Source organism: Chrysemys picta, chromosome 19, assembly GCF_011386835.1.
Source record: "Chrysemys picta bellii isolate R12L10 chromosome 19, ASM1138683v2, whole genome shotgun sequence".
In the NCBI taxonomy this organism is placed as follows: Eukaryota; Metazoa; Chordata; order Testudines; family Emydidae; genus Chrysemys; species Chrysemys picta.
Window position 1 is genome coordinate 3098007 of NC_088809.1, and position 24897 is coordinate 3122903.

The 24897-nt window shown below is 44.1% G+C and overlaps 1 protein-coding gene across 6 annotated transcripts in view; it reads left to right on the forward strand.

The window, feature by feature from the left end:
- SPECC1 (sperm antigen with calponin homology and coiled-coil domains 1) overlaps nt 1-24897 on the forward strand; it is a 161785-nt gene that overhangs the window by 118018 nt on the left and 18870 nt on the right. For 5 of the 6 annotated variants that reach the window (XR_006176306.2, XR_010593774.1, XM_008168989.4 and 2 more), the window contains 2 exons: nt 2351-2504; nt 3541-3643. Coding sequence is in view for 4 of the 6 variants with exons in the window: in XM_008168989.4 (XP_008167211.2) it covers nt 2351-2504; nt 3541-3643 (257 nt within the window). In the remaining 2 variants the exon portion in view is untranslated. Of the gene's footprint in view, nt 1-688; nt 799-2350; nt 2505-3540; nt 3644-24897 lie in introns of those variants that run through there. The other variant, XM_024105935.3, reaches the window with a different exon arrangement.

Sequence of the window (24897 nt, forward strand, 5' to 3'; positions counted from 1 at the left end):
AGGGGTCTCTTAGCAACTTCAGTGTGAACTCTTGCCAAGGTTGCACTGTCATTGACTTGTCCTGTCGTGTCTGGGATTGCTATGAGCTGAGGAGGTGATGCACACAGTACCATAGCCACCACTGATGGACACCCGAGGGGCCCATCTTTTATACGCTTTGGCAACACTTGTCTAGCTTGTTGTGCCAGTAAAAGCCTTGAGCTGAGCTGAGGTTTTGCCATGCCAAGGCACAACAGGGTGAGCCTCCGCTTTAACTCTCCGTGTGCCTTTCTTTCCTCTGACCTTATTGAAACATCAGTGTTAGTATTGCCCACGAATTCTCAGATTCTGGCCCTCTGCTGATGCAACTCAGCAGTCTCTAGCCACCGTATCAGAGCACTTGAGAACGAGTCAAGTAGAACCCAAAGAGGAAAGGAACATTTTAAGTTGAGACTGAAAGATCACAAAGGAGTTGGTAATTCTCAGGGTGAGACGGGCAATACTCAACCACTTGAGTGACTCCCCAACCATGCAGAGTGGGACATGGTAGAGAGAAAGCGGAGAGAGTAGTGGTGGAGGAAATGAACATGCGGTAATGCGGGTGGCTGGAGTGAATATTGGCCCCTTCTTCAAAAGCTCAGTGTTCTTGATGCTGTACTTCAAACACTCCCTTCCCTCTGACTCCTATTTCTGTTTTATCTTCTCCCAGCAAGGCACAGGGCTTGTCCACACAAACAGATCAACCAGCATAACTATTGTGGAAGAAGCTATTCTGCTCTAGCTGTGACCAACTGACTCCCTGTGTGGACGCTCTATCCCGTAATAAAGTTACTTTGCTTTGCTGTTACGCTAAAGCTATGCCAGTCAATTGCCCCATGTACACAGTTCCTTACTGGAGAGGTTTATAGCTTTCTTCTGTGTAAAAGACCCATTACCTTAATTGAGGAGATAAACACTTTGGTTGCAAAGTGGGAGACCGCAAGTGGCTGCAGCACTGAGTAAATCGCCAGTAATGATCCACCTCACTCCTGCCCTGGCAGATATTTATCAGGGGAACTGTTTACTGTAACAACAAAGAATTAGGGTCTGGACTCCATGCTGTTTGTCTAGCTTTGCTAATGAGCTTTGATAGAGTAATAGGAGTTTCAAGACCTCTGCAGAGCAAGGATTAATGACTTGCATCGTTATTTCCCATTTTGAATGAGAAAATGTAAAATCTTTCCCTCTGAACCTCTACGGCCCCAACTGATAGGCTGCCCTCTACTGACCCAGCACTGGAGCCCCGTGGCCCCCCCCCTCAACTGTCCTTTGACCAGTGCCTTGGGGGCATTGAACCTGACTGGCTGTGGCTGTGGTTCTGTTTCTGGAAGTTCCATCTTCAGGAGGTGGAACTTCCAGAAGAACAATGCAAATGGGCTCTTGTTTCTACCTCTCTGGGCACCCAGTAGGCCTGGGGAATTAGTTTCAGCTAGTGCTGAAGTTGAGGGGAGAATGAGTGGACACTGTACAGTTGTTAATTTATTAATAAATATGGGCCGCAGGAACAAGAGACGGGAAGCAGTTATGCTGAACCCAGGTCATCCATCTCTAAAGCTAGATTTAAGCTCTCTGTGAATTTAGTGCTGGTAAGGTAGTCTCACTTTGTACACAGAAGAGGGACAGTTCAGCAACCATTGTGTAAGCTTTCCCTGTATTGCTCCCCAGTACAACACGCCTTGTGCTTGATGTCTAGAGAGAGAGGAGTTTAAGCTTTTGCCTCTCAGCAGAGACTGTCACCACGGGGTTGCGTTCGCGTGCTCTGCTGTGATGTGGTGTTAGCCATTATGGTATGGGCACTTGTCTGCTAGTAAACGGGCTGCAACTTGCCAAATTCCTTTCAGGCAGGATGCCAGCCACTGGGTAGTTACTAGAGGGTGTTGCTGCCACCCTGGGCTGGATTTGAACCAGCAGCCTGGAGGCAAAAGACTTGTCTCATTTCCAGTCCTGTTAATGGCAGGTTAACAAAGAGTCTGACAGCGAGCTGGTCCCTTCAGTCATCTAGTGAACATGTCTAGGGATCAACTTTTGAACCTTTAAGATGGTAGATTTTTGGTATTTCCCTTCATTCACCTGAGGCCCCCACCCCCCAGCAGGACTATCAATCACAGGAAGCCAAGCAGCCTGTACTGTTGAAATCATCAAAGTCCTTGCTTGTTATGGTCCCCTCTAGTCTGGTCAAGGTTTCCTAACCCCATGTCCGTTTAATGAACAACGGAGTATGTTTGTTTAGAATCAAAGCAACAAGCTACATATTGTTGTGTGCTGCTTGGTAGGGCAGTGATTAATCAGATTCCTCAAGCCCAGAGACTGATGGCTTTTTCTGTTCCCACAGACCTTCTAAAAGGGAGAAGTGAGGACCTGAAACCAGACCATTACCTCTGCAAGAGCCCTTCCCTGGAGTCTCTGAGCAAACCCCCCTCAATGGCCTTCAGCAGCAGGCTGCTGACCTCCAGCCCAAGCAGCCTGAAACCCCCCAGCAAACTCAGGTACCAACTCAGTGGAAAAAAAGCAATGTACTGGGCCGAGCCACCATTTTAGTTGGCAACCTGATGACTGTTCAATTCCGTGGTTCCCAGTCTCTGTGGGTCTCCCATACGGGAAGTGGGCAGGGATGGCAAACGGAGGACTAGCACTGATGTTTATTGTTAAGGAACAGGAATCCACAATGGCACTCACCGTTATATACCAGTATTGGTACAGGCACTATTGTTGTGGTACAGCTTTCGTTGTATCTGTAAATGAAATCTAACAGAGAGAGTTTGAGATACGAGAGGAAACCAAAGTATTAATTCTAGCCCATACTGTATGTCTGCACTGGAAAAATGTATACATTTTTCTGCAAGTGCTATTAATAGTGGAAGCTTTTAGGGCAGACACGTGCAAGTGTTTTGACCCTGCTCTGTGCCTTTGCCTTGTTTGCAGTACAGTTTCCATGGTAGCTAGCACCAGTGCAGAAAAATGCATGCAGATTTTCCCATTTTAGTCAAGACTTTATTCTGCAGTGGTATTCTGCAGTTGGGAATGAGTTTGCTGCACCAGAATAATTAGGTAACTTCTATCCATGGTGTCAAGTATCAGGGGGTAGCACCGCCAGACTCCTCGTTGTTTCTATCCATGGTTTACCCTAAAGCCCCAGTTTTAGAGGTGCATTGATAGAGGTTCATTGAAAATTTGCCTTTTGATGTCTGAAGAGGGAGGTGAAAGGGAGTGAAGGATGATAATTGCAGCTGTAGAAAAAGTAGATCAAAGATATGCATTCCTTTAGATATGTTCTACTGAGTGCTTCCCAAATACATTTTTATCCTAGGCTTTGTTTCAGTTTGTATCCAGTGATCCCAAATTCATTTGTGTCTCAGATCTAAACACACATATGGAATATCTTTTGAGGCAATTGTAATAAGTTGTTTGCATTCTCCCACTGAGAATGTATTGTGCTACCCTGGTTTACGTGCATGTAATGTCTAAAGTGAAAGAGAGGAGCTGCTTGAAACATATTTACTTCCTTCCCCTCCCCCCAATTAGTGTGGAGAGAAAGGACCCATTAGCAGCCCTGGCCCGAGAGTATGGCGGCTCCAAGAGGAATGCACTGCTGAAGTGGTGTCAGAAGAAGACTGAAGGTTACTCGGTAAGAAGACACATGCATTTAATTTTTCATTGGCTTGTACTGTGAACAGATATCATTTCAAGGAAATGTATGTATTGCAATCTGCAGATTTTTCACTGTTGTCCCTCACACTGGGTATTTTCCATCCACCTTCTTGTCTACGGCTCTCTCTAACCCTCATGTCCCCAAAGTTACCTTTGGGTTAAGTGACTCGGTTTACTTCCCATCATATGCTGAAATATTTGCTTCATCCAAATGTCACTGAAGGTCAGCAGTAGAGGGTATGTGAGCGGCAGCTTTAAGCTGAGGGCATATGTCTCAAACGCCATCTTAATGTCTTTTCCTTGGATTTCCTCTCTGAGCTCTCAGAAGATGCCACTTCTTATGACCGTTCTAGGAAACCAAAAAGACATTGCCCGTGGTGGCCTTGATCAAGAGGGTCCTGCTGTCTCCCTGATGGCCCCAGTAATTTTCCTCTTGACTGTGGTCAGCAAAAGCTCAGTAGCACTGGAGGAAGTGTTGCTATGTCATATTATAATTGGCTTTATGCCCAACAGTCCTGTTATTGGCTCAAACAAATGTAGAGAGAATGGACTTGAAAGCTTTGATCCTGATACTTACGTGTTTCTGAGGGAGCTGGATAAAAGGCTGATAATGGAATGAATCCCAAAGAACTGCTGCTTTTCCCTTGAGTGTTGTGTAAAGTGCAGTGTAGTACTAACTGTACAGCAATGGCCAGCTTCTTTTGAATGAAACGCAGCTTGTGCAGCGATTGTCCAGGTAGCTGCCAATTCTGAGTTTCTAAAACATGTTCTATAAAGACAGTATGAACAGAAAGCTTTGATTGGATGGCCAAGGTTCTGTCCATGCAGGTTCCTGGGTGTATTCACACTGGTCTAGAGCCATCACCTCATTGTTGAAATGCACCATGTCCATGAATCATCTTGCAAATGCTGTTTGTACTGGTTATGTGAGCCTCTTTCTGATGAGACCTTACAAGCTGAAGGCCTCTGTGATCTGGCTGGATACCATGGCAATGTTGTGATACAGAAGTAGGGATTTGCCCTCCGGTCCTACCCAGAATTCCCCCCTCTTCCTATGCGGTGCAGTGTGCTATGCTCAGGTTGGCTGCTGCCCTTCATTGATTGGGTGGCTGCAGGTCATTGTCTCGGTGTGTAGCCTGTGAAGCACTTTGGGATGAAAGATGCTATAGAAATGTAAGATGTTTTTAATTACCCTGAATACCATGTAGCTTAGGAACTATTTAAAAAGGTAAATGAGATGACCTGGGTCAGGGCCGGCTCCAGCTTTTTTGCCGCCCCAAACTCAATCGTGCTGCTCCATTCTTCGACAGCAATTCAGCGGCGGGTCTTTCGATCCCTCTCTTCCAATTCGGCGGCAGCTCAAAGAGGAAGAGAGGGATTGAGGGACCCGCCGCTGAATTGCTGCCGAAGACCCGGACATGCCGCCCCTTTCCATTGGCCGCCCCAAACACCTGCTTCCTTCACTGGTGCCTGGAGCCGGCCCTGACCTGGGTAATTTAGGCTTGTCTGTCTGACATCGATTCCAGGCAAGATAATAGAGAAGCTGATACAGGACTTGATTATTAAAGAATTAAAGGAGGATAATATAATTAATGCCAATCAACATGGGTTTATAGAAAATAGTTTGTGTCAAAACTAATTTGATATCTGTTTTTGATGAGATTATAAAATTGGTTGATAAAGGTAATAGTGTTGATATAATTTACTTGGACTTCAGTAAGGTGGTTGACTTGATACTGCATGACATTTTGATTAAAAATATAGAATGAAATAAAACTAACATGGCACATATTAAATAGATTAAAAGCTGGTTACCTGGTAGGTTTCAAAATGTAATTGTAAATAGAGAATCATCAGCAAGTATGTGCGCTTCTAGTGAGGTCCCACAGGGATTAGTTCTTGGCCCTACGCTATTTAACATTTTATCAATGACCTGGAAGAAAACGTAAAATCATTGCTGATAAAGTTTGCAGATGACACACAAATTGAGGGAGTGGTCTATAACAAAGAGGACTGATAGAGAGCGATTTGGATTGCTTGTTAAGCTGGACACAAGCAAGCAATATGCATTTTAATACAGCTAAATGTAAATCTATCCATCTAGGAACAAAGACTGTAGGCCATACTTTACAGGTTGGAGGACTCTATCCTGGGAAGCAGTGATTCTGAAAAAAGATGTGGGGGTTGTGGTGGATAATCAGGTGAACATGAGCTCCCTGTTTGACACTGTGGCCAAAAGGGATAATGCAATCCTGGGATGCATAAACGGGAATCTCGAGTAGGAGCAGAGAGGTTATTTTACCTCTGTATTTGGCCCGGATACAGTAGCTCCTGGAATACTGTGTCCAGTTCTGGTGTCCACAATTCAAGAAAAATTGGAGAGTGTTCAGAGAAGAGCCATAAGAATGATTAAAGCATTGGAGAATGAGAGCCTCAAGGAACTCAGTCTGCTTACCTTAACAAAGAGAAGATTAAGAAGCAATTTGATCAGAGTCAATAAGTACCTACATGAGGAACAAATATTTGATAATGGGCTCTTCAGTCTAGCAGACAAAGGTATAACATGATCCAAAGGGTGGAAGCTGAAGCTAGCCAAATTCAGACTAGAAACAAGACACCAGTTTTTAACAGTGAAGGTAACTAACCATTGGAACAATTTTTCCATTACTGGCCAATTTTAAGTCAAGATCAGCTGTTTTTTTCGGTAAAGATCTGCTCTAGGAGTTATTTTGGGGAAGTTTTCTGGCCTATGTTATACAGGAGGTCAGACTAGATTATCACAGTGGTCCCTTCTGGCCTTGGACTCTATGAACCTGTGGTTGTCTACACTGCATACTACTGGCAGTGATGTGTAGGGTATGTGTAACTACATGCCATGAAACGCAAGCTGCAGCCACACTGTGATGTGTAGCTACACACATCAGCGAAAGGCTCTGGTTGGGGGACGCATCAGGGAAAGGCTCTGGCAGCAGGGGGAGCTTCTGGAGCCTTTCTCTGCCGCCTCCCTCACTGCCAGAGCCTTTCACTGCGGCAGGGAGCTGCTGGAGCTTTTCCCTGCTGCCTCTCCAATGCCAGAGACTTTTCCTGTGGCAGGGAAAGGCTCCGGCAGTGGAGAGGCAGCAGAATGCTGCAGAATGCTGCACTGCTAAAATCAGGTATATAGACAAGGGAGGCACTGCTTGGGTATTTAGAGAACCGTGTAGCGTACATACCCACAGGATTCAAGCCAGTCTTTACACTTCTTGCCTAAGCAGTGCCTCCCATCTACTGTGTTTGGGGGGCATGCAGCTCAGGTACTCTACATGCCCCGTCAGGAGCGTGCAGTGGAGACGTATCCTACTAAACTATTCTACCACCTGCTATTTTGTAATCACTTTATAAACTGTGGCACATTCTAGTTCCTTATCACATTCATTCTCTCTGCCATTACAGAAAAATCCCAGCATGGAATAAGTGGGTTTATGTGGGATGTTAACTTCCACAAACTAGGGAACTTCCTCATACGTTGCAACATGTCTCCTCTTATGTGACAGTTGGAGTTGTGTGCAAAACCCAAGCTAATGCTTGTACTGAAAGAAAATGAGGACAGACTTGCCACTTCTGTCCAAGTGAGAGCAAGCCCAAGGAATTGACTTGCTGAGCAGAGAATGGCATGTTTCCCTCCATGCTTTCTGTGTCATTACCAGCGTTTGGTTCCAATATTAGAGAATTATGCAGTGAAGGCATTAAAGCTTAGCAACTGGTTCTGACCTACCACTATTGTATCATTGCTCGTAACGTTTCAGAAGTGGGGCATGATAAACCTTCGTCCCAAGCAAGAGCGGTTTGTGTTTGACAGAGACAAGCCAGGGCTTTGGCTGTGCTTCTAGCTGAACTTTTGGACTGTAGTAGGCATTTAGAACAAGAGGAATTGTTGTCTGTACACTCTGTGTGTGTGTGTGATACTCTACTCTGTAATGTTGACATTTTTCTTTCGTAAGAATAATATTGTTTGTTACTTAGGATAGAAGACAAAAGGATTTATTGCCAAATGATCCATGCCCTGGAGCAAAACTTTCACAAACAACAAAACACATATTTTTAAATAAACAGGTTTTTTTTCTCTCCACAACTCGCTCCTTTATGAAACTTTAGCTGCTGGAGCCAGGACCTTAGCAGAAAGACAGTAGCTTTTCCCTTCGAAACAAATTGATTTGGAGACCATTTTATAGTTGTCTGGTTGTGCTCGCTCATTCACCAGGCCACTTACATGAACTGATTCATCCTCCCATCAGCTACGATGTTAATCGTTTGCTCATCCTCCTTGTGAAATAGATACGTTATTACTGCTCTCATTTTGCATAGGGCCAAACTGAAGCAGAAAGATTGAGTGATTAGCCTAAGGATGAGTGTCCAGAGTGGTAGAGCCAGGATTAGAATTCAGGTCTTCCAAGTTTCTGGTCCTCGCCTCAATCCAATATACCATGCTGCCTTCCCATATAGCTGTATGTTCTGTGCAGGCTGTAAATATAGCTGTACTCCATTGCCCTCTGGCCTTCTGAAAATCTCTAGGTCCCAAAGTTTGACTTTTCCATCCAGTCCTCAGCAAATGCTATATGAAGTAGAAGTTGGGGTGGGAAAAGAGCTGTTAGGTGAACAAGCCCATCCCTCTCAGCCAGTGCAGGATTGTTCCCTGTGATGTTGTCCAATCTTTAAATGTCCCATGTGATGGGCTTCCACCATTTCTCTTGAGAGACTCTTCCCAATTTGTTGGAACTCGTTTACCCCATCATCATCATCTTCATCATTGCAAATCAAGCACCACTTGATTGATCGATCTCTTGCAAAGTGCTTATGGTAGGGGTCCGGTTGTATATTCAGTTTATGTTAATCACTAACAATGTTGTCATGCCACCAAAGTTTTTGATGCCCATGTGATCGACAGCCATTTGTTGGTCTTCCATTCTAATGATATGTCCATACCAAGAAAGTTGCTGAAACCGAACCAGCACTGATGGAGGTGATTGCTCAATTCCTGATGTTGTTTTGCCACTTGTTATGGAGCTGCTGACGAAGACCACGAGAATAAAAAATGTCAATCTGGTGCCCTTCAGCCTTCCTCAGTGCCTATGTTTGTGTTAATGTGATGTCACAGCTTCCCCACAATGGCTGCTGAAGAGTCCAAAACACGGCAGTAGCTGCTGATACTCTTTCGGGCATCATTCAGCCCTGTTTGTGACACTTCCCAAACTGGAGCTCACTGCTAGAAGCTTTCCCAGATCGTTGACCAATATTTTCTTTTCCTCTTCATCCTGTTACTCCTACGTTGGAATAACGCTGGTGCTTTTAGAGGCACTAACATGCCTTTGCCAGTGTATGGACCAGCTCAGACTCTACAGGTACCAGCCCGGTACCAAGAGAGCCAGAACTCCCATGCTACAAGAAAACAAAAGGAAAAGTCCAGTTTTTTTACCCTGAACCCAAGAAGTGGAGTTAAAATATGTTATTGGATAGCAGGCCACATGTGAGGCATGCAGGGCAGTCTGGGTCTATATGTTGTTGTTCCTTTTGGAATTAGTCTCTGGAGGAAAAATATTCATGGTTCAATGGACAGTGAAAGACTTGAGTTTATTTACAGCTCTGGAGTGATCCCGCTACTGACCTGGCTGCACAAATGGAGTTTCAAAGGGAGTTGTAGGACATTTTTGGCCTGTGCTCTGGTGAGGCTCTTGTCTCCATGTCCCTCCTCTTGTTACTGTCATTGCTGAAGCAGAGTGATTTGCCGTAGGTAGTTTTTAGAAAGGGCAGTCACTTGCTTAGTGTCACAATGCCTGTATACGCTCCAAGAGAACCAGGAGGGGCTCTGATTGGGAGGCTGCCAGTGGGGTTTATCACCCACAGGGAAAGTTTTCAGAGCATGGTCTTAAAGGGGAATGAACAGATGAGAGAGGAGCAAATTGGTTTATTGTGTTGATTTTGCTCCTCTCCTCGCTTCATACTCTCCTTCTCCCCACTGCCCTACTTAGAGACAGTTTCTTTTGGCTGTCTTCATCCGTCTCACTCCCAATTTCCCTGTACAGTGCATTCTCTGAGGCTTCTTGAACTTTGCTTCCCCATGCGTCCTGGCCTCCCATGGCCCTGCTGATATGAAGCTCCACATGGAGTCTTTATGATTCCCAAGTATGAAGAACTGGAATGAGTTGGAGAATGCCATCCTTCCTCCTTAGCGGGGAATGACTCAATGAAGAAGGCTTTTGTGAAGAACCATGTTAATATGCATGGCCACTTTGTGTCTTCCCTTCACATGATGCCTGTGCCTCAGTTCACATCATCAGTCATGGATAAACATGAGCAAACCCCAATTTACGTGGTCATGGTGACTTCTCACCGTGTTTCCCCTGCCATGAGGCCCAGGATTCCAGGCCCTAACCTCCATCAAGGAGGACTGAATGCAGCCCAACTCCAACCCCATCAGTCAGTTGACTACTAAGAGGAACTACAGAATAGAAGACCTCCCACCTGACTGCCCCACTCCATTTTCAATAGCTGAGCATGCTGCCTCTTAAACTCTGTGTCTGTTGGACAATTCCTGATTTGAGTTACTTGTCTTGAGGAGGGGATTCCTTCCTGTTTAAATTACAGGGAGATTAGATTTGATCAAACAATTTGAGCTGATACTCATGGTGTAGACCAGTAGCAGCTACCACCCATGTCCCAGAACCCCCACTGAAAGCTGGATTGATTGGCTAGGAGAATAACTGGGGATGAGTCCCAGGGATGTCTGAATAAAACCTCGTCTTTTTAGAATGTTTTAATCTGGAGGGGGTAACACCCCTTCTACTATTAGTAGAAAAGTACATCCTACTCCTGTCCCCCACCCCCCGTTGATCAGTGAGAACGTTCCCCTTACTTTGATCTCTAGCATCGTCCACAGGAGGAAATGTCAATACACATGGGGAGAGAGACCCTGGAGGAAGCTGAGAGAAGAGTAACAAAAATGATTAGTGGCCTGGAAGGGTTGATTTTATAAGGAAGGACTGCAGGAGTTTATAGCTTAGGTTTTTTTATGCTTATTGCTTAGCTATCTGTCTCTATGGTATTTCTAAAGTAGATATCCCTCTGGTGTCTAAGCAATGATCTGATAGTCAAAGGTGGTAAACACTAAAGAAGAAGAGAAATTTATTTAGAGGCATGTAATTAGGAGCAATAAAATGAAATAAAGGGGAAAATTAGGTTTAATAACCAGAAACAAATACCTGACAATGAGATCTATTATGCTATGGAATAATCTCTCATATGAAGTGGATGTGTCCTTCCTAGGGACACTTACAACTAGACTGGATGAAACATGACTAAATGCCCAATAGGAAGCAATCCTACCTCGACCTGACCGATCGGGCATAACAATTCCTTGCCCTGCCTAGGCGATTCTATAGAGGAATCTCTTTCTGAGTTCCTTGTCCTGAGTATTATTTGGGGCAACAGTTTCAAACCGTTATTCCTCTGTTGCTGGGCTGTTGTTTTTTTGCAGGGGGTGGTGTTAATCTCAACAACAAAACAGAATTATGTTGAACTAAAGCTTGTGGATGAAAATAGGGAGTGGAAGGGGCTTTTGTCAAGGCATCCTTCTGCAGCTGAAATATATTTTTAAAATGAATGTCAGTTTCAGACACATACAGCCTTTCAAAATTGTCATGTCTCTTAGATGAACCCAGGCACTCTCCTGTGACCTCTCACCGTGCATGTCCCTCCAACTCTCTGAGCTTGTTGACGACATGATCTGCTATGTGAGGTGACAAGATGACCAGATCTGATAACTGCTTACGTGGCTCTAAAATCTAATTACCACAGATCCTCTAGACTGTAAATGATGGCTCAGAGGAAACTATTCCTGTCAAAACAGTTTGTTCTGGGCTTTTTCATCTATTTAAAAACAAATATGCATCATAGCAACATCAGGAAGTTGAAACTTGGGTGCCTCTTTCTAGTTATGGAGTAATAGGTTCTGTTCCCCTGAGTCTTAACTCCCTGCAGCTGCTGAGAGTCCTTTTTGTTGCATTATCACCCTCCATAATCATATCATTAGTGGCTGTGGTGTTATTTAAGTGCTCCAGTTCTGTTTACTCTCTGTGGAGACCATCTGTCAAGGGGCCAAATCTCTCCAGATTAAACCTATTACCAGCCAGAGTTGTATTATGAGAACATAGGACATCAAGAGGCACTTATCCCTGGGTCATTAAAAATGATGCTGTCTATATTGCTTCTGCCACACACGTCCTCCCTAGTATGGGTATGTTAGTTTCACCAGTCAGGTAGGATAAGCACTCTGTTTAGTAACAATGGAAATGGTACCAAGTTAGTGAATACAGATTGCTTAAAAGAACTGCTTGGTTTTCCCATTCTTGTTTCCTGCCACTAAGCAGCTTTTTTTTTTTTTTTTGGGGGGGGGGGTGAATCAGCATGAAGAGTTTTATGAAGCTGAACCCATTATCCCCAGAGTAGTAGGACAGTAGCTCTTGGACTCTTTCCAACAAACTTGTAATGGGTTCCATAAGAACTCTTCTTGAAGAGGCAATATCTTTATTATGGCCTCATCTTTGCAAATCTCTTGAGATTCCTTCCTGTAGAGGGCCACTGGTTGAGAACCAGGGCATCCTGCAACAGGCACAGGTGAGATAGCAATTAGAGCTATAAATTCTGGACATTTTAAAATCTCGGTCCAATATAAGTTCCCTGTCTGCACCTCCAGGCTGTTGCATTACGTCTGTTCCCTGACCATGGAAATCTCAATCCATGTGGTCATGGTTAGTGGCAGAGGTCACTTTCATCAGAAGCCCAGTCATTCCCAGCAGCAGTGGCACCAGTTTGAGGGACTACATAGGGGTCCCAGATATTCATTTATTGGCTTCAGAATGAGCACCGCTTCTTCAGCCAGATTCAATATCATCTTGAAGGCTCTTAGCAGCACACACAAACTACAACCAAAGTATGTTCATTGTGATCTTCTGTATGGCTGGACAAGTAGATCACTTTTGCAAGGGAAATAGATTGGATCAGGCACAGGATCTCCTTGGATCTCTTTCCTTATAACTTACAGTTCTGAGCAAAGCTATAACAGAATGGTTGGCTTCCCTTCCCTTGGTTTACAGAGTCATTTGATCATGAAGTAGGTAACAAGAATTCCAGAAACATTATGCACGTTTCAGAAAATACAGTTAGGAGTTTGTAGGAGCTGTTTATGGGACAACAGTCTCAGAGAGTTGTATTGTCTTCCACTTGGTTATTCTAAATTAGCCAATCATGAAAAGCCAGATGCTCACTCTAGTTCTTAGCAATTTTGTCTCAAAATTCTGGAGAATGGCTCTCGAGGCTGCCTTTGCTTGAGACAGAAATAATCTTAGAGCTGTGACTTGGGAAGGGGTTTGGGGTATATTGAACATAGAATGATAGAAATGTAGGGCTAGAAGGGACCGCAAGAGGCAATCTAGTCTATCCCCTTGCACTGAGGTAGGTCCAGGTAAACCTAGACCATTCTGAAAGGTATTTGTCTAACCTGTTCTTAAATGCTTCCAGTGATGGGGATTCTACAACCTGTATTGGTAACCTATTCCAGTGCTTAACTATCCTTATAGTTAGAAAGTTTATCCTAATATCTAAGCTAAATCTCCTCTAAGCCAATTATTATTTGTCATACCTTCTGTGGATATGGAGAACAATTGATCACCAGCTTCTCTATAATAGTCCTTAACATATTTGAAGACTGTTATCAAGTGTCCCCCCACTTTGCTGAAGACTAAACATGCCCAGTTTTTAAATCTTTCCTCAACGATCATGTTTTCTGAACCTTTTTATAATTTTGTTGCTTTCCTCTGGATTCTCTCCAATCCATCCACATCTTGCTTAGTGTGGCGCCAATACTGAACACAGAATTCCAGCTGAGGCCTCATCAGAGCTGAACAGAGCAGAACAGTGACCTCCTGTCTCCTGCTAACACACCCAGACTGATATTTGCCTGATGCATGCTGGAGACGGACCCTTCACCCTTCAAAACCATTTTTCTTCTAGAAATATGATACCAGCCTTTATTCTGGATGGAAATGTCTTCATTTCTGTTTGGGTTGAACTCGTCTTCAGTTCCAGTAAGTGCTGGTGTGAAGAGGTCTCCAACACTGAGTCATTCAATGACAATCTACTCTATCAGGCTTATTTATAATAGTGCCTTCCATACACAATATCTCAGCAAACTGTCTAAATAAACCCAGAAGTCTTCCAAGGGCTACTCCATCGTAGAGTGAGACAGAAATTTGAAGTAGATTACATTTCATTTTACTTTCCAAAGCACTAAGTGCATCTGTTCAGTGCTCTGCCCACCAGCAGCCTCAAAGCCCATGTTTCAGAACATGCAAGAAGCCAGTGATTCAGGATTATAAGATGCAATGTACATACAATAAGGGTGCAAAAGCTTGGGGAGATAAATAGAGCCTGTGCCAGTATTTGCCGTTTGTCAAGAAAGTATTGCAACAGAGGACTGATTGACTCAGTGGGATATGGAACCTTTACCCTTTGGTTCCCAATTCAAATCCAGTCCTAAGCAGTAGTGATCAAAAGTGCTGGCCTATAGTATATGAAATGAGTTACTGGCCTATTAGAACCATGGAATTGTAAGATAGGATCCTATATATATATATATATATATATATATATATATATATATATATATATATATGGTCCATCTAGTCCAGTATTCTGACTGTAGCCAGCCAGCTCCATATGCCTTACAGAAAGGTCCAACCTCCTCTTCCCCCACACCATAATTGTTAGTTCTATACTAACATGCCCATGATGATGGAAGTTTCTTCCTAGCCCCAGGAAGTGAGTGGTTTGTGTCCTGAAGCAGGAGGGCTGTCATCTGTTTGTAAAGCTTTATCATGATAAAGCTTTAACAGCTGCTTTTCTTTAGTCAAATAATGATCTAAACCTTTCTCCAGTCCAACTAAGCGCTTTGCACTGATATTACTTTGTCCCTGTCTTGTCTCTGACTGTATTCTAGTGAACAGCTGCCTGCATCAAAACCCCACCATCACGAATGACGTTAGCTAGCCCCCAAGTTGGCAGTCTCATCAAAGAGGCCAAGGAGAGACTGAATCAACCCTTCAAATCAGGGCTGAGGCACACTGAGCAGCCTGTTCCCGTTTTGTGCCTAGTATAGGACTTTGCTCACCAGAGAACCAATCCAGCACCTTTCTCCAGCACTAATGTAACAAACCTTAGTGGTACAGTCTTGTTAACTCTCTTTGGTGGCCATGGGAATCCCTGCAAAGCTGTGTTCAGTCCAAGCTGAAGACAGAACCACAGAGCCTTCCCAGATGCACTCGGACTGCTTTTGAATGATGTACTGATTCTTTTCTTTTTTACTTTTATCTTTTTATGTCAATAAGGGGCATGAAGTCTTTTTGATAAACCTCTGAATTGTGTTGACCTCTCTCTATCAGAGAAGCATTACCAAATCCCCTGACTAAATATATAATTAATCATTAGAGCTAGTTAAGCACAGGCATTCTGGAGTCTGGCACTAACACAAAGAAGTGGATGTGCAAGTTTACAGGCCACCTTTGGAAATGTGCCCTTTACAGAGATAAGAGGAGGTAAATCCCATCTGTTATTGCAGATTGTTTACAAGCACTTTGGAAAGGTCTAGATTCCCGGAGCACTATGATTCTGTGTGCTAAAGCTCACCAGCAAAACAACTTCGAGCTAATGTGAACTGACTGAAGGCAATCGTGGAACAAAAACCAAGTAGATTTAAATCTCAAATGTGAATCCATTTCCTATACGAAGGGCTCGAGCTAAGTCCCTAGGCTGGGAAGAAGTGAGAGCTGCACTCTCCTGCCAAAACTTGGATGTGGCAACCTGAGACTAGGCGTGTGCTGGCCCAGTTGTCTCTTCACAGCCTGCTGATTTCAAAAAGCTGCTGTTTTAAGGGCTTGTCCACAAACAAAGTTATACCACTTTGACCTTCCCAGTATAGTTCAAGCTGTACACCCCTCCCACTGCTTATAGAGGTGCTTTATTCCAGTACAGCTATTCCTGTCTGAGAAGGGGGAGAAGCTATCACCAATAGGCACTGTGATAACTATTTCACTTAGGGCATGATGCTTTTAACCTAAATCATCATACAGGTATAAAATCTGTTTGGAGACGCTACATTGTGACATTGCTGCCTGAGGAGTGAATGAAATCTCAGGTTCTTTTTCTGCTTCTCTGACTCCAGCAGCAAAAGTTTCACATATGTGGGGTGGCTCCACACAGCCTTTTCCTCCCCATGCAGAAGTTTAAGGGATCCTTTTGCAGAGTGGCAGTGCTGAGTGTGGGGAGGTCTCATCCTGTGGGTAAAGCAAGACTAAGAATTAGGAGGTCTGGGGGGGGGTCTACTCCCGGCTCTGCTACTGATTGTCTCAGTGGCCTTGGTTATGTTGCTTAATGTATCCAGGCCTCAGTTTCCCAGCTAATATTGACCCACCTTGTGGGGAGTGGGGACTGTGTGATTTGGTAATGTTTGAAAAGTGCTCAGAGAGACTCTTTGATACAAGTACAGAGTTGACTTCTTCTTTGATATTTCCATACCCCTCAGTTTCAGGGTCAGATCCCTTTCATCCCACATTTTCTCCTGAATTAAAGCCCTCCCCTTCTAAAGAAAAATGTTTGGGGAAGAATCTGCGCACGAGGTTTCTCCATATGGACAGTTGCACAGCTGGAGTCTCTAGAGCAGGGCTCAGGTTTGGGATTTTTTTTTTTTTTTTTTTACTGTTTTTAAGTGCAGCAGCCAAACCGTAGCACATTGGAAATAATCAGGTTAATTACCGACATGAGCCCCTTTCGTAGTGACGCCGGCATGTAAATATGCTTGTCTGATGCAGCTAACTATCCTGAGCCAGATTTTCACTTCGTTCACACAAGAGGCTTTATCCTGTAAACAAATACGAGTCTTTTAATTGGAGGAACAAAATCAATGCCCATGCAGCTCTCGTATGCGGTACTTTCTATCCTGCTGGGTAATTTTAAAAATAGTATTTACATTGTAGCCACCCCAGAGTCCTGGAAGGAATAACAGTCCTTGAAAACACTGAATCAATTGGGCATCAGCAGGAACAGCTCCAAATCATGACCTTAAACTGGGAGTGAGCCGAGCCCTTCTGCCTGCTGCACCAATCCTCTGAGCTGGTATCTGTAGCTATTGGACCCTCCCCTCCCTTTGTGTCCATCATTCACTGTCGGAGCTTTAAGCATCGGAGCTAGGGGTGTTGGGGATGCAGCAGCACCCCCTGGCTGGAAGTGGTTTCTATCATATACATGGTTTACAGTTTGGTTCAATGGTTCTCAGCACCCCCACTATACAAATTGTTCCAGCTTCCCTGCCTTGGGGGTCTTCAGGTTACCCCTCCCCCCAAAAATTCCAAAACTTGGAGCTAATTTGTATGCTATATGTACAGAACTCTATTGATAATTGTGGGAGCAAAGCAGAAGTCTGATTAGGAATTCTGCACCTTCCCCCCAGGCAGGAAGCAGCGGTGTTACTGACATGCTACAGAGGAGAGCCAGTCCCCCCTCTCCCTCCCCATTCCCACCAAGTATCTGTGTGGTCCTCAGACCTTTGCTGGTGCAGCTTCACTAGTACAGCCATGAGAGACAACCCATTCTGGTTCTTTTCTTTGGTGGAAAGTGGGCCAAATTCAACAGTGATATAAGTTATACAGCATGTGTGAGCCGACGGGAAGCTGCATAGAAGTGCAAAAGTTGTGTAACTGGCATTCAGTGTGTGAGCATAATTCATACTAAGGGGTAGCAGGGGGAAGTATAGCAGGAACAGTAACTCACCAGAGAGCTGTAGGATTAAATACAGGTGGAGGATTGCTTAATCTTACATCCTGGCAGTGGCTCCCTAACCTGCTACACTGCACTCTTCTACCCTCTCTGCATGTAACTTACATTTATTTTGCTCACCAATTAAAAAGCAAATTGGTGCAAGTTACACAACTTTACCACTTACAACAATCTGTAACCTCCATCCCCAATCCCTCACTCCTGAATTGGCCCAGAAAGGGCTGTGGGAGCTGCACCTGCTTCCATCAGCACTGTTTGGCCCAGTATATTTACACAGTGAAGGGCTTTATACAAACCTCTCTTCTCCCTCACCCCCTGTTGGCTCAAAGGAGGTGGAGAGCACAGCGAAGGACAAAGACCATTGATCTTAACTAATCTTTGTGCTGGCTCTTGTTTCCATAATTCTGCATCATTGATGCAAGTGAATTTTAGCAATGAGTATGTCAATGTAGAGGAATTTGCGTTTAAAACAAGAAGCACACCTTAGTAGGGAAGGGCTCCGAAACAGCTAGTATATGTCCAGCCACTATACTGGCACCTTTCTGAAGCAGCTTTCTTGTCTCCATAATCACAGCCTTCATTTAAAAAAAAAAAAGTCTCTGGCTCTTATGGCCCCAAAGAAAACCTCAAAAATCTGAACCAAGTGTACAATATAGAGATGTCTATGTGAGGCTGCAGAGAGCCTGGAATAGTGATCCTGGGATGTGTCAAATGCCCCATTCATCTCACTGAAGGGTTAAGTCAGATGCCTAGTGATGATGATTTAAATATCGATATTGCGAACTATTTCATTCGTTTTGTAAGAAGGAGGGGGAGGATCACAGATCTGTGCAGTTTATGGTGAGTAGTCTCTCATTTGGTGCCATTTGAAGAAACCATCACTTTTTATTGCTGTCTAAGGCCATGCCTACACTACCCATTTGTGTCACCAAAAGTGATGTCAACACCCAAAAGTCGACATAATAAAATCACAATTTTGTGTTCACACTTTCTCTCTCTGTCAGCAGATCGTGTCCACAGTGAGGGCACCATCATCGATAGTGTGAGCAATGCACTGTGGGTACCTATCCCAGAAATAGGGAAGACAGGGGTAGAAGCGCACACAGTTTCCATGTAGGGTTGAAGCAGTCTTTAGAGAAACTGCAGTGTGCTGAACCATTCAAATTTAATTTGCTGGTATGATTGTGGTCCCAGAGAAGATATTCATATACCCTGGAGGAGGTGAGGATAGAAGGTCTTTTGGCTTCCTCCCCAGTGTCACCTGGCCATTTAATCTCGATACAATGAACAATATTCCTGTTCCTCGGGTTATTCTGGATTTTTGTATTTAATCCAAGAGGTTTGGGTGTATTATTTCACATTAAAAAGAGGCATGGTAAGGTAATCTCATCATGTTTCCCCGTAACAGATTCTACTAAATCCAATTTGCAAATCATTTGAGACTCTAAGCTGCCCTTTGAAAACCGATGGGTGGAACTGGCTCTAAATCCTGCAGGTGCATTATGTAATTGCAGAAGAATCCTGGTGGCCTTTAATTTTAGGCATTCAGCCCTTTGGTCAGTGTTAATGGAACGCAAACACACTTGTAATTCTCCCCTGTTCCTGGTGGGTTGTGTCCTATTGCTCAGACAGTGTGGACTGTCGTGTGTGCTCAGGAGGTCGGGTGAGAAGGAGCAAGAGGAGCCCATTTGCGGGTTCTGCTGCTCAACGAATATTAATATTTAGAGGCTTGTTTAACCAAAGTTCAGATTATGCACATTTCTCTTGCTGGAGCCTCTTTGGCTGAAGCCTGCTAACCCATCCCTTTCCCATTATGATCTAATAAATTCAAATTAGATTTACAATTTCATGGCACCATCAGTAATGTGGGGCGGGTTGAGATAATCTCCTGGGGGCAGCCTTTCAAAGCACTGTGATCAAATCTTACAGGAGAAGGGGCAAAGTTCAAGTCTGCAAATCTGTGGTTCAATGAAAGGGCGGTTCCTTTTCAGGCATCTGTTTCTAAATATAACCACCTGAAAACACAGGGCCCTAAAGATTTCTTAGACTTTCACTCCAGGCGGGAGATATGGGCCTCCTGGGCAGCTGATTCAGGAGGAAGGGAGAGAGATTCATAATGTAGGGCTTGTGAGATGGTGCTGCTATTAAAAACAGACAATTTCCCTTGGTTTGTTCTACTTATTTGTTTTAACTAGTTTTGTTCTATGTGTGTTAGTTTATATTCTGTCTGGGGCTGAACCCTGGGGACAAGCTGCCTTGGCACCTTCCCCAGGGTAGCCATTCAGATCACTAGCTTGTGATTGGCAGCAGGGAGTTTTTGCATAGTAAGTATCAGGGGGTAGCCGTGTTAGTCTGTATCTACAAAAACAACAAGGAGTCTGGTGGCACCTTAAAGACTAACAGATTTATTTGGGCATAAGCTTTCGTGGGTAAAAACCTCACTGAATGCCCAAATAAATCTGTTAGTCTTTAAGGTGCCACCAGACTCCTTGTTGTTTTTGTATAGTAAGGGGGAAGGGAAAAAATGACTGTAAAGTCCCCCTCATTGCAGATTTTCTCTGTCACAGTCCAGTTCCACATATGTGTCTATAATTTATTATCCCATGTTTTGGAAGGAATTATGACTCAAAAGACTCATTGCTGTAAGCACAGCCTGTCATCTGCTTTGACAAAACTGTTTGGGTCACTATTCTAATGTCTGCAGGCTGCCATCAGAAGCACCCGATTTTTTTCTGTTGCTTTGCACTGAAGACCTGGAGTCAGAGATGCACTGACATCAGATGGGGCAATGTATACCAAGAATGGAAGATTTCCCTGTGTGCCTGCGATCCCAGTCTCAATCGCACTTTGTCTGTAAGCAAAGAGCCACAGCATAAGAAGGGGCTAAGCTCAAGGAGTTGCAGGTGCTCAGCACCTCTTCGGGTTTGGCCAACTGTCCCTATAGTAGATTCTAGAGGGTTGGGTTTTTTTTTTTTTTATTGTTCTGTAAATAATGTCACCTGAGGCTTCTTTTCTTTTCAGCTTTGCTTGTTTCTTTTGGTCACTTTTACCATTTGTAAAGGTGAGACATGTCGAGGGAAAAATAGAGATAGACATTAAGATATAAGTGAGAGCCAGGCATACTGTGGCCGTGAACTGGCAAAATTCCTCCCCGTAACTGCCACTGCACCTCAGTTGTGACCTGGAGCTTCCTCCCACTTTGCCCTTCCCACCTTGAGCTCCCCATAGGGCTCCGGCAATGCCTCCTCCTTCATGACCTACATCATCCTATATTATTCCATACCAGCGCCTCTCGTGAGAAGAGACTTTCCGTTGTTCAAAACTGTGTGGGGTTTTGTGTTGCTGACAAAAGCCCACTATGAACTAATCCAGACCACCAAACTTGTAACCCAGCTGTTCAGAGGTGAATGAGTAGCTAAGAGCCACAGGCTCTTCTGAGTTTAAAACTGGAGGCTTGTTAATATCTGTTCCATCAGACTAGATACCTCAGCACCAGTCAGGATGCTGCTACAGGTATATTAGATAATTAAGTCCAAAGCAGACTGCAAAGAGTTACCCAGTTTTGTGAGATCCATTTGTAACTGGGCAACAAAATGGCAGATGAAATTCAGTGTTGATAAATACAAAGTAATGCATATTGGAAAACATAATCCCAGCTATACATACAAAAAGATGGGGTCTAAAGTAGCTGCTACCACTCAAGAAAGAGATCTTGGAGTCGTGGATAGTTCTCTGAAAACACCCGCTCAGTGTGCAGAGGCAGTCAAAAAAGCGAACAACATTAGGAACCATTAGGAAAGGGATAGATAGTAAGACAGTAACTATCATAATGGCACTACATAAATCCATGGTTCGCACCCACATCTTGAATACTGGATGCAATTCTTGTCATCCAAACTCAAAAAAAGATATATTAGAAATAGAAAAGGTACAGAGAAGGCAACAAAAATGGTTAAGGGTATGGAACACCTCCCATATGAGGAAAGATTTAAAAGACTGGAGCTATTCAGCTTGGAAAAGAGATGACTAAGTGGGGATATGATAGAGGCCTATAAAATCATGAATGGTGGGGAGAAAATTAATAGTGAAGTGTTATTTACCCCTTCACATAACACGAGAACCAGGGGTCACCCAATGAAATTAATAGGCAATAGGTTTAAAACAAACAAAAGGAAGTATTTCTTCACACAACACAGTCAACCTGTGGAACTCATTGCCAGGGGATGTTGTAAAGGCAAAAGTATAACTGGGTTAAAAAAATAATTAGATAAGTTCATGGAGGATAGGTCCAGCAATGGCTGTTAGCCAAGATGGTCAGGGATGCAACCCCATGCTCTGGGTGTCCCTAAGCCTCTGACTGCAAGGAGCTGGGACTGGATGATAGCAAATGGATCATTTGATTGCACTGTTCTGTTCATTCCCCTCGAAGCATCTGGCACTGGCAACTGTTAGAAGACAGGATACTGGGCTAAATGGACCATTGGTCTGACCCGATATGGCCATTCTTATGTTCCCATGGTCTATGAAAGGGTGTTTCCTGCTCTTGTCTGTGTCTGAGTGAAGGGGGAAAGGGACAGGATTTTCTTGGGGAATGAGATGCATCATCTGTTACAATGGCAGGAGCCAGAATTTGAGAGCAGGCAGTAGAGTTGGTTATTGTAACATGAGAGGCTAGGTGTTTGTGGTAAATTACATTTGAATTAACTATCTAACAACATCAGGTTTCTCAGTTCTCTGGAGCTCTGACCCTTTCCTTCACAATTTACATGACCATGCCACTGTGGAAGGACTTGGAGATTTATGCCACACTGATCTCAGATGAGAAAGGGATTAAGCATCATGCAGCTTGATTGATGCATCACAGCTGATCAACATACAAGTGCCTGTTTGCAATCTAGTCATACCTCTGATCCATTTTCCACTCCCGTGACATGCTGCAGGTGCTTCCTGTATGCTGTAGAGGGGCAATGTTCTTTGTGAGTGAAATGTGTTGTATTTAACTTCTGGATGAGTTTCCCTAAGTAGGGGCTGTTAATTCATTAATGCACCCTCCACTAGGCCAGGTGGGTGTGGTGTGACCCAAGTTGACAGAGTTTCTGTAATGAACATCTGGGGTTTAATCACAAAGTGAAGTCGTTCTACATTCATCTCCATGTAAAGGAAGAACTCTCCCCCACACTCATGGTCTGTCTGTAGTGGAATAGCAGGGAGAGGCGTAGCAGGAAGGTGGAACTGATTTTTACTGCCAAAGTAATCAATAGAATTGAATATCTTCCAAGGTGGCCAATCCCTACATTTTTTTACTTCTGGCTGGCTGCACCGGAACTAATGATTCCACATGGAGGAACGAATGTAGAGTGCCTCTATTCTGAAAGAATTTGTTGGTGTTGCCTACTGGGGAGCTGCAGCTGGGAAGTGCACTGGAGAACTTTGGAAACTATGCAAATGTGTGCACACCCAGAGGCGGACACTCAGTTGGCTTGTATTTTACCAGCATTCCCTAATGTCAGAACAAACAGTGTTTAACAGGGAACCTCAGATGAAATCATGGAGCAGAGTCTTCTCTGTGTCTGAAATGGGGGAGGATTTGTTCAGAGAAAACACAAGCCATTAGAACAGGAGTACTTGTGGCACCTTAGAGACTAACAAATTTATTAGAGCATAAGCTTTCGTGGACTACAGCCCACTTCTTTGGAAGCCATTAGCTCTCACAAGGTTTGGTGGTTGGAGGGGATTTCTTTTTTGTTTTGCTTTTAACTGAACCTTTGATCTGAACCTTCACAAAGAGTTAGATTTGAAGTTGGGACAAAAGTTCAGGCTGGTGTTTCTTTTCTGACCAGTTCTCCTGGACCACTGATGATGTCAGAACCACTTTCCACAAGCTTCACTCTGGTGGTATGTGAGCAGCAGAGCCCAGCCATCAAGCTCTTGATTATGTATAAGATGTGGATCCAAGGGTTGTTTGTCAATAGCATACTAGGTTCTGGCCACTTGGAGGATTTTGTTGGCGAGATGGGGGATTTTGATTTTATATAGGCCTAGAGCTCTTCCCTCTTCCACATATTGTCAGCTAGTAAGAGCGAGGAGCCTTGACAAACATCTGAATCTGCAGACCCTGGTAGAATGGATCAGTCATGGGGGAGAATAATACACCGAAACTGGGGAAGAGAATCCTGCAGCATTGGAACAGGAGAGCAAAAAGAGCTGGAGCCTTCCTGGCGTGAAGACAGTCTGCTTTGGTCTACACATTCACATCAAGCTGGGCCATAAAAGGTCAGAGTAAGAATTCATCCTAAATGAGGGAATTAATGTGTCTAGTGCTTTGAAGGTGTAAAGTATTCTGAAAAAGTTCATTGTGCATAGAATCCTAGAGATGTAGGTCAGGAAGGGACCTTGAGAGGTCAAGTCCACCCCCCTACTCTGAGACAGGACCAAGTAAAACCAGCCCATCCCTGACAGGTATTTTTTCAACCTGTTCTTAAAATCTTCCAATGACAGGGATTCCACAGCCTCCCTTGGAAGCCTGTTCCAGAGCTTTTCTTCCCTTATTGTTGGAAGGTTTTTTCCTAATATCGAACCTACTGTTCGCAGCTTCCAATCGTAGGCTTGAGATCAAGCTCTGAGATCTAGGAGGTGTCACTTACCTTTAGTCTGACCTCCCTTATGGGGCTCTGTGCAGGAACTTCATCTTGAAATCCCAGAGCTTTGCAATGGCATAATTCCGCAGTGTTGGACTTTTCACTCCAGCACTTAGTGCAACTTGAGCAATAAGCTTGTCCGAGCAGATCAGCAGAAGCAGTTTTGAATTAGCTTCTGAATGGCAAGTCTCATTCAGGCAGCCTCTGTGCTGACTGTGATCCTTAGGCTGGTTTCAGAGGGTTTCTCTCACCTGAAAAGATGCATCAGGAGCTTATTGCAAATGGGAGTCTCCTTTTTCCCACTGCTTAGTTAGAACAGTAATCCACATAGGGGTGGGGGAGTCTCTCTCCTCCCCTTGGACTCCCTGATGTCTTCTGAGCTCCCTGATGTCACTCCAGCCTTGCCGGCAAAGGTTAAGGTTGATGTTTGAGATAAAATATGTCTTTCCCACTGTTGTCTCCTCCCTGGTCCTGAACGTCTGTCAGAAGCAAAGTCTGGAGCATATGGGGGTAACATGCCAGATTTTCTCTGTCTGTGTGTGTGTGGGGGGGAAGTATCAGGGAGTACACTCTCTGCTTTGGTAGGTGACGTGGGAATGTCTGCTTTTCCAGAGGCTCCCAGCTGACCAGCCTCCCCTCCTCTGCCCTCCCCAGCTGTTGCACAGCTGTTTTTATAGCTTGGAACATCAAAAAAATTGGACAGGTCAGATCTCTGCATATTTCTCCCCTTGAG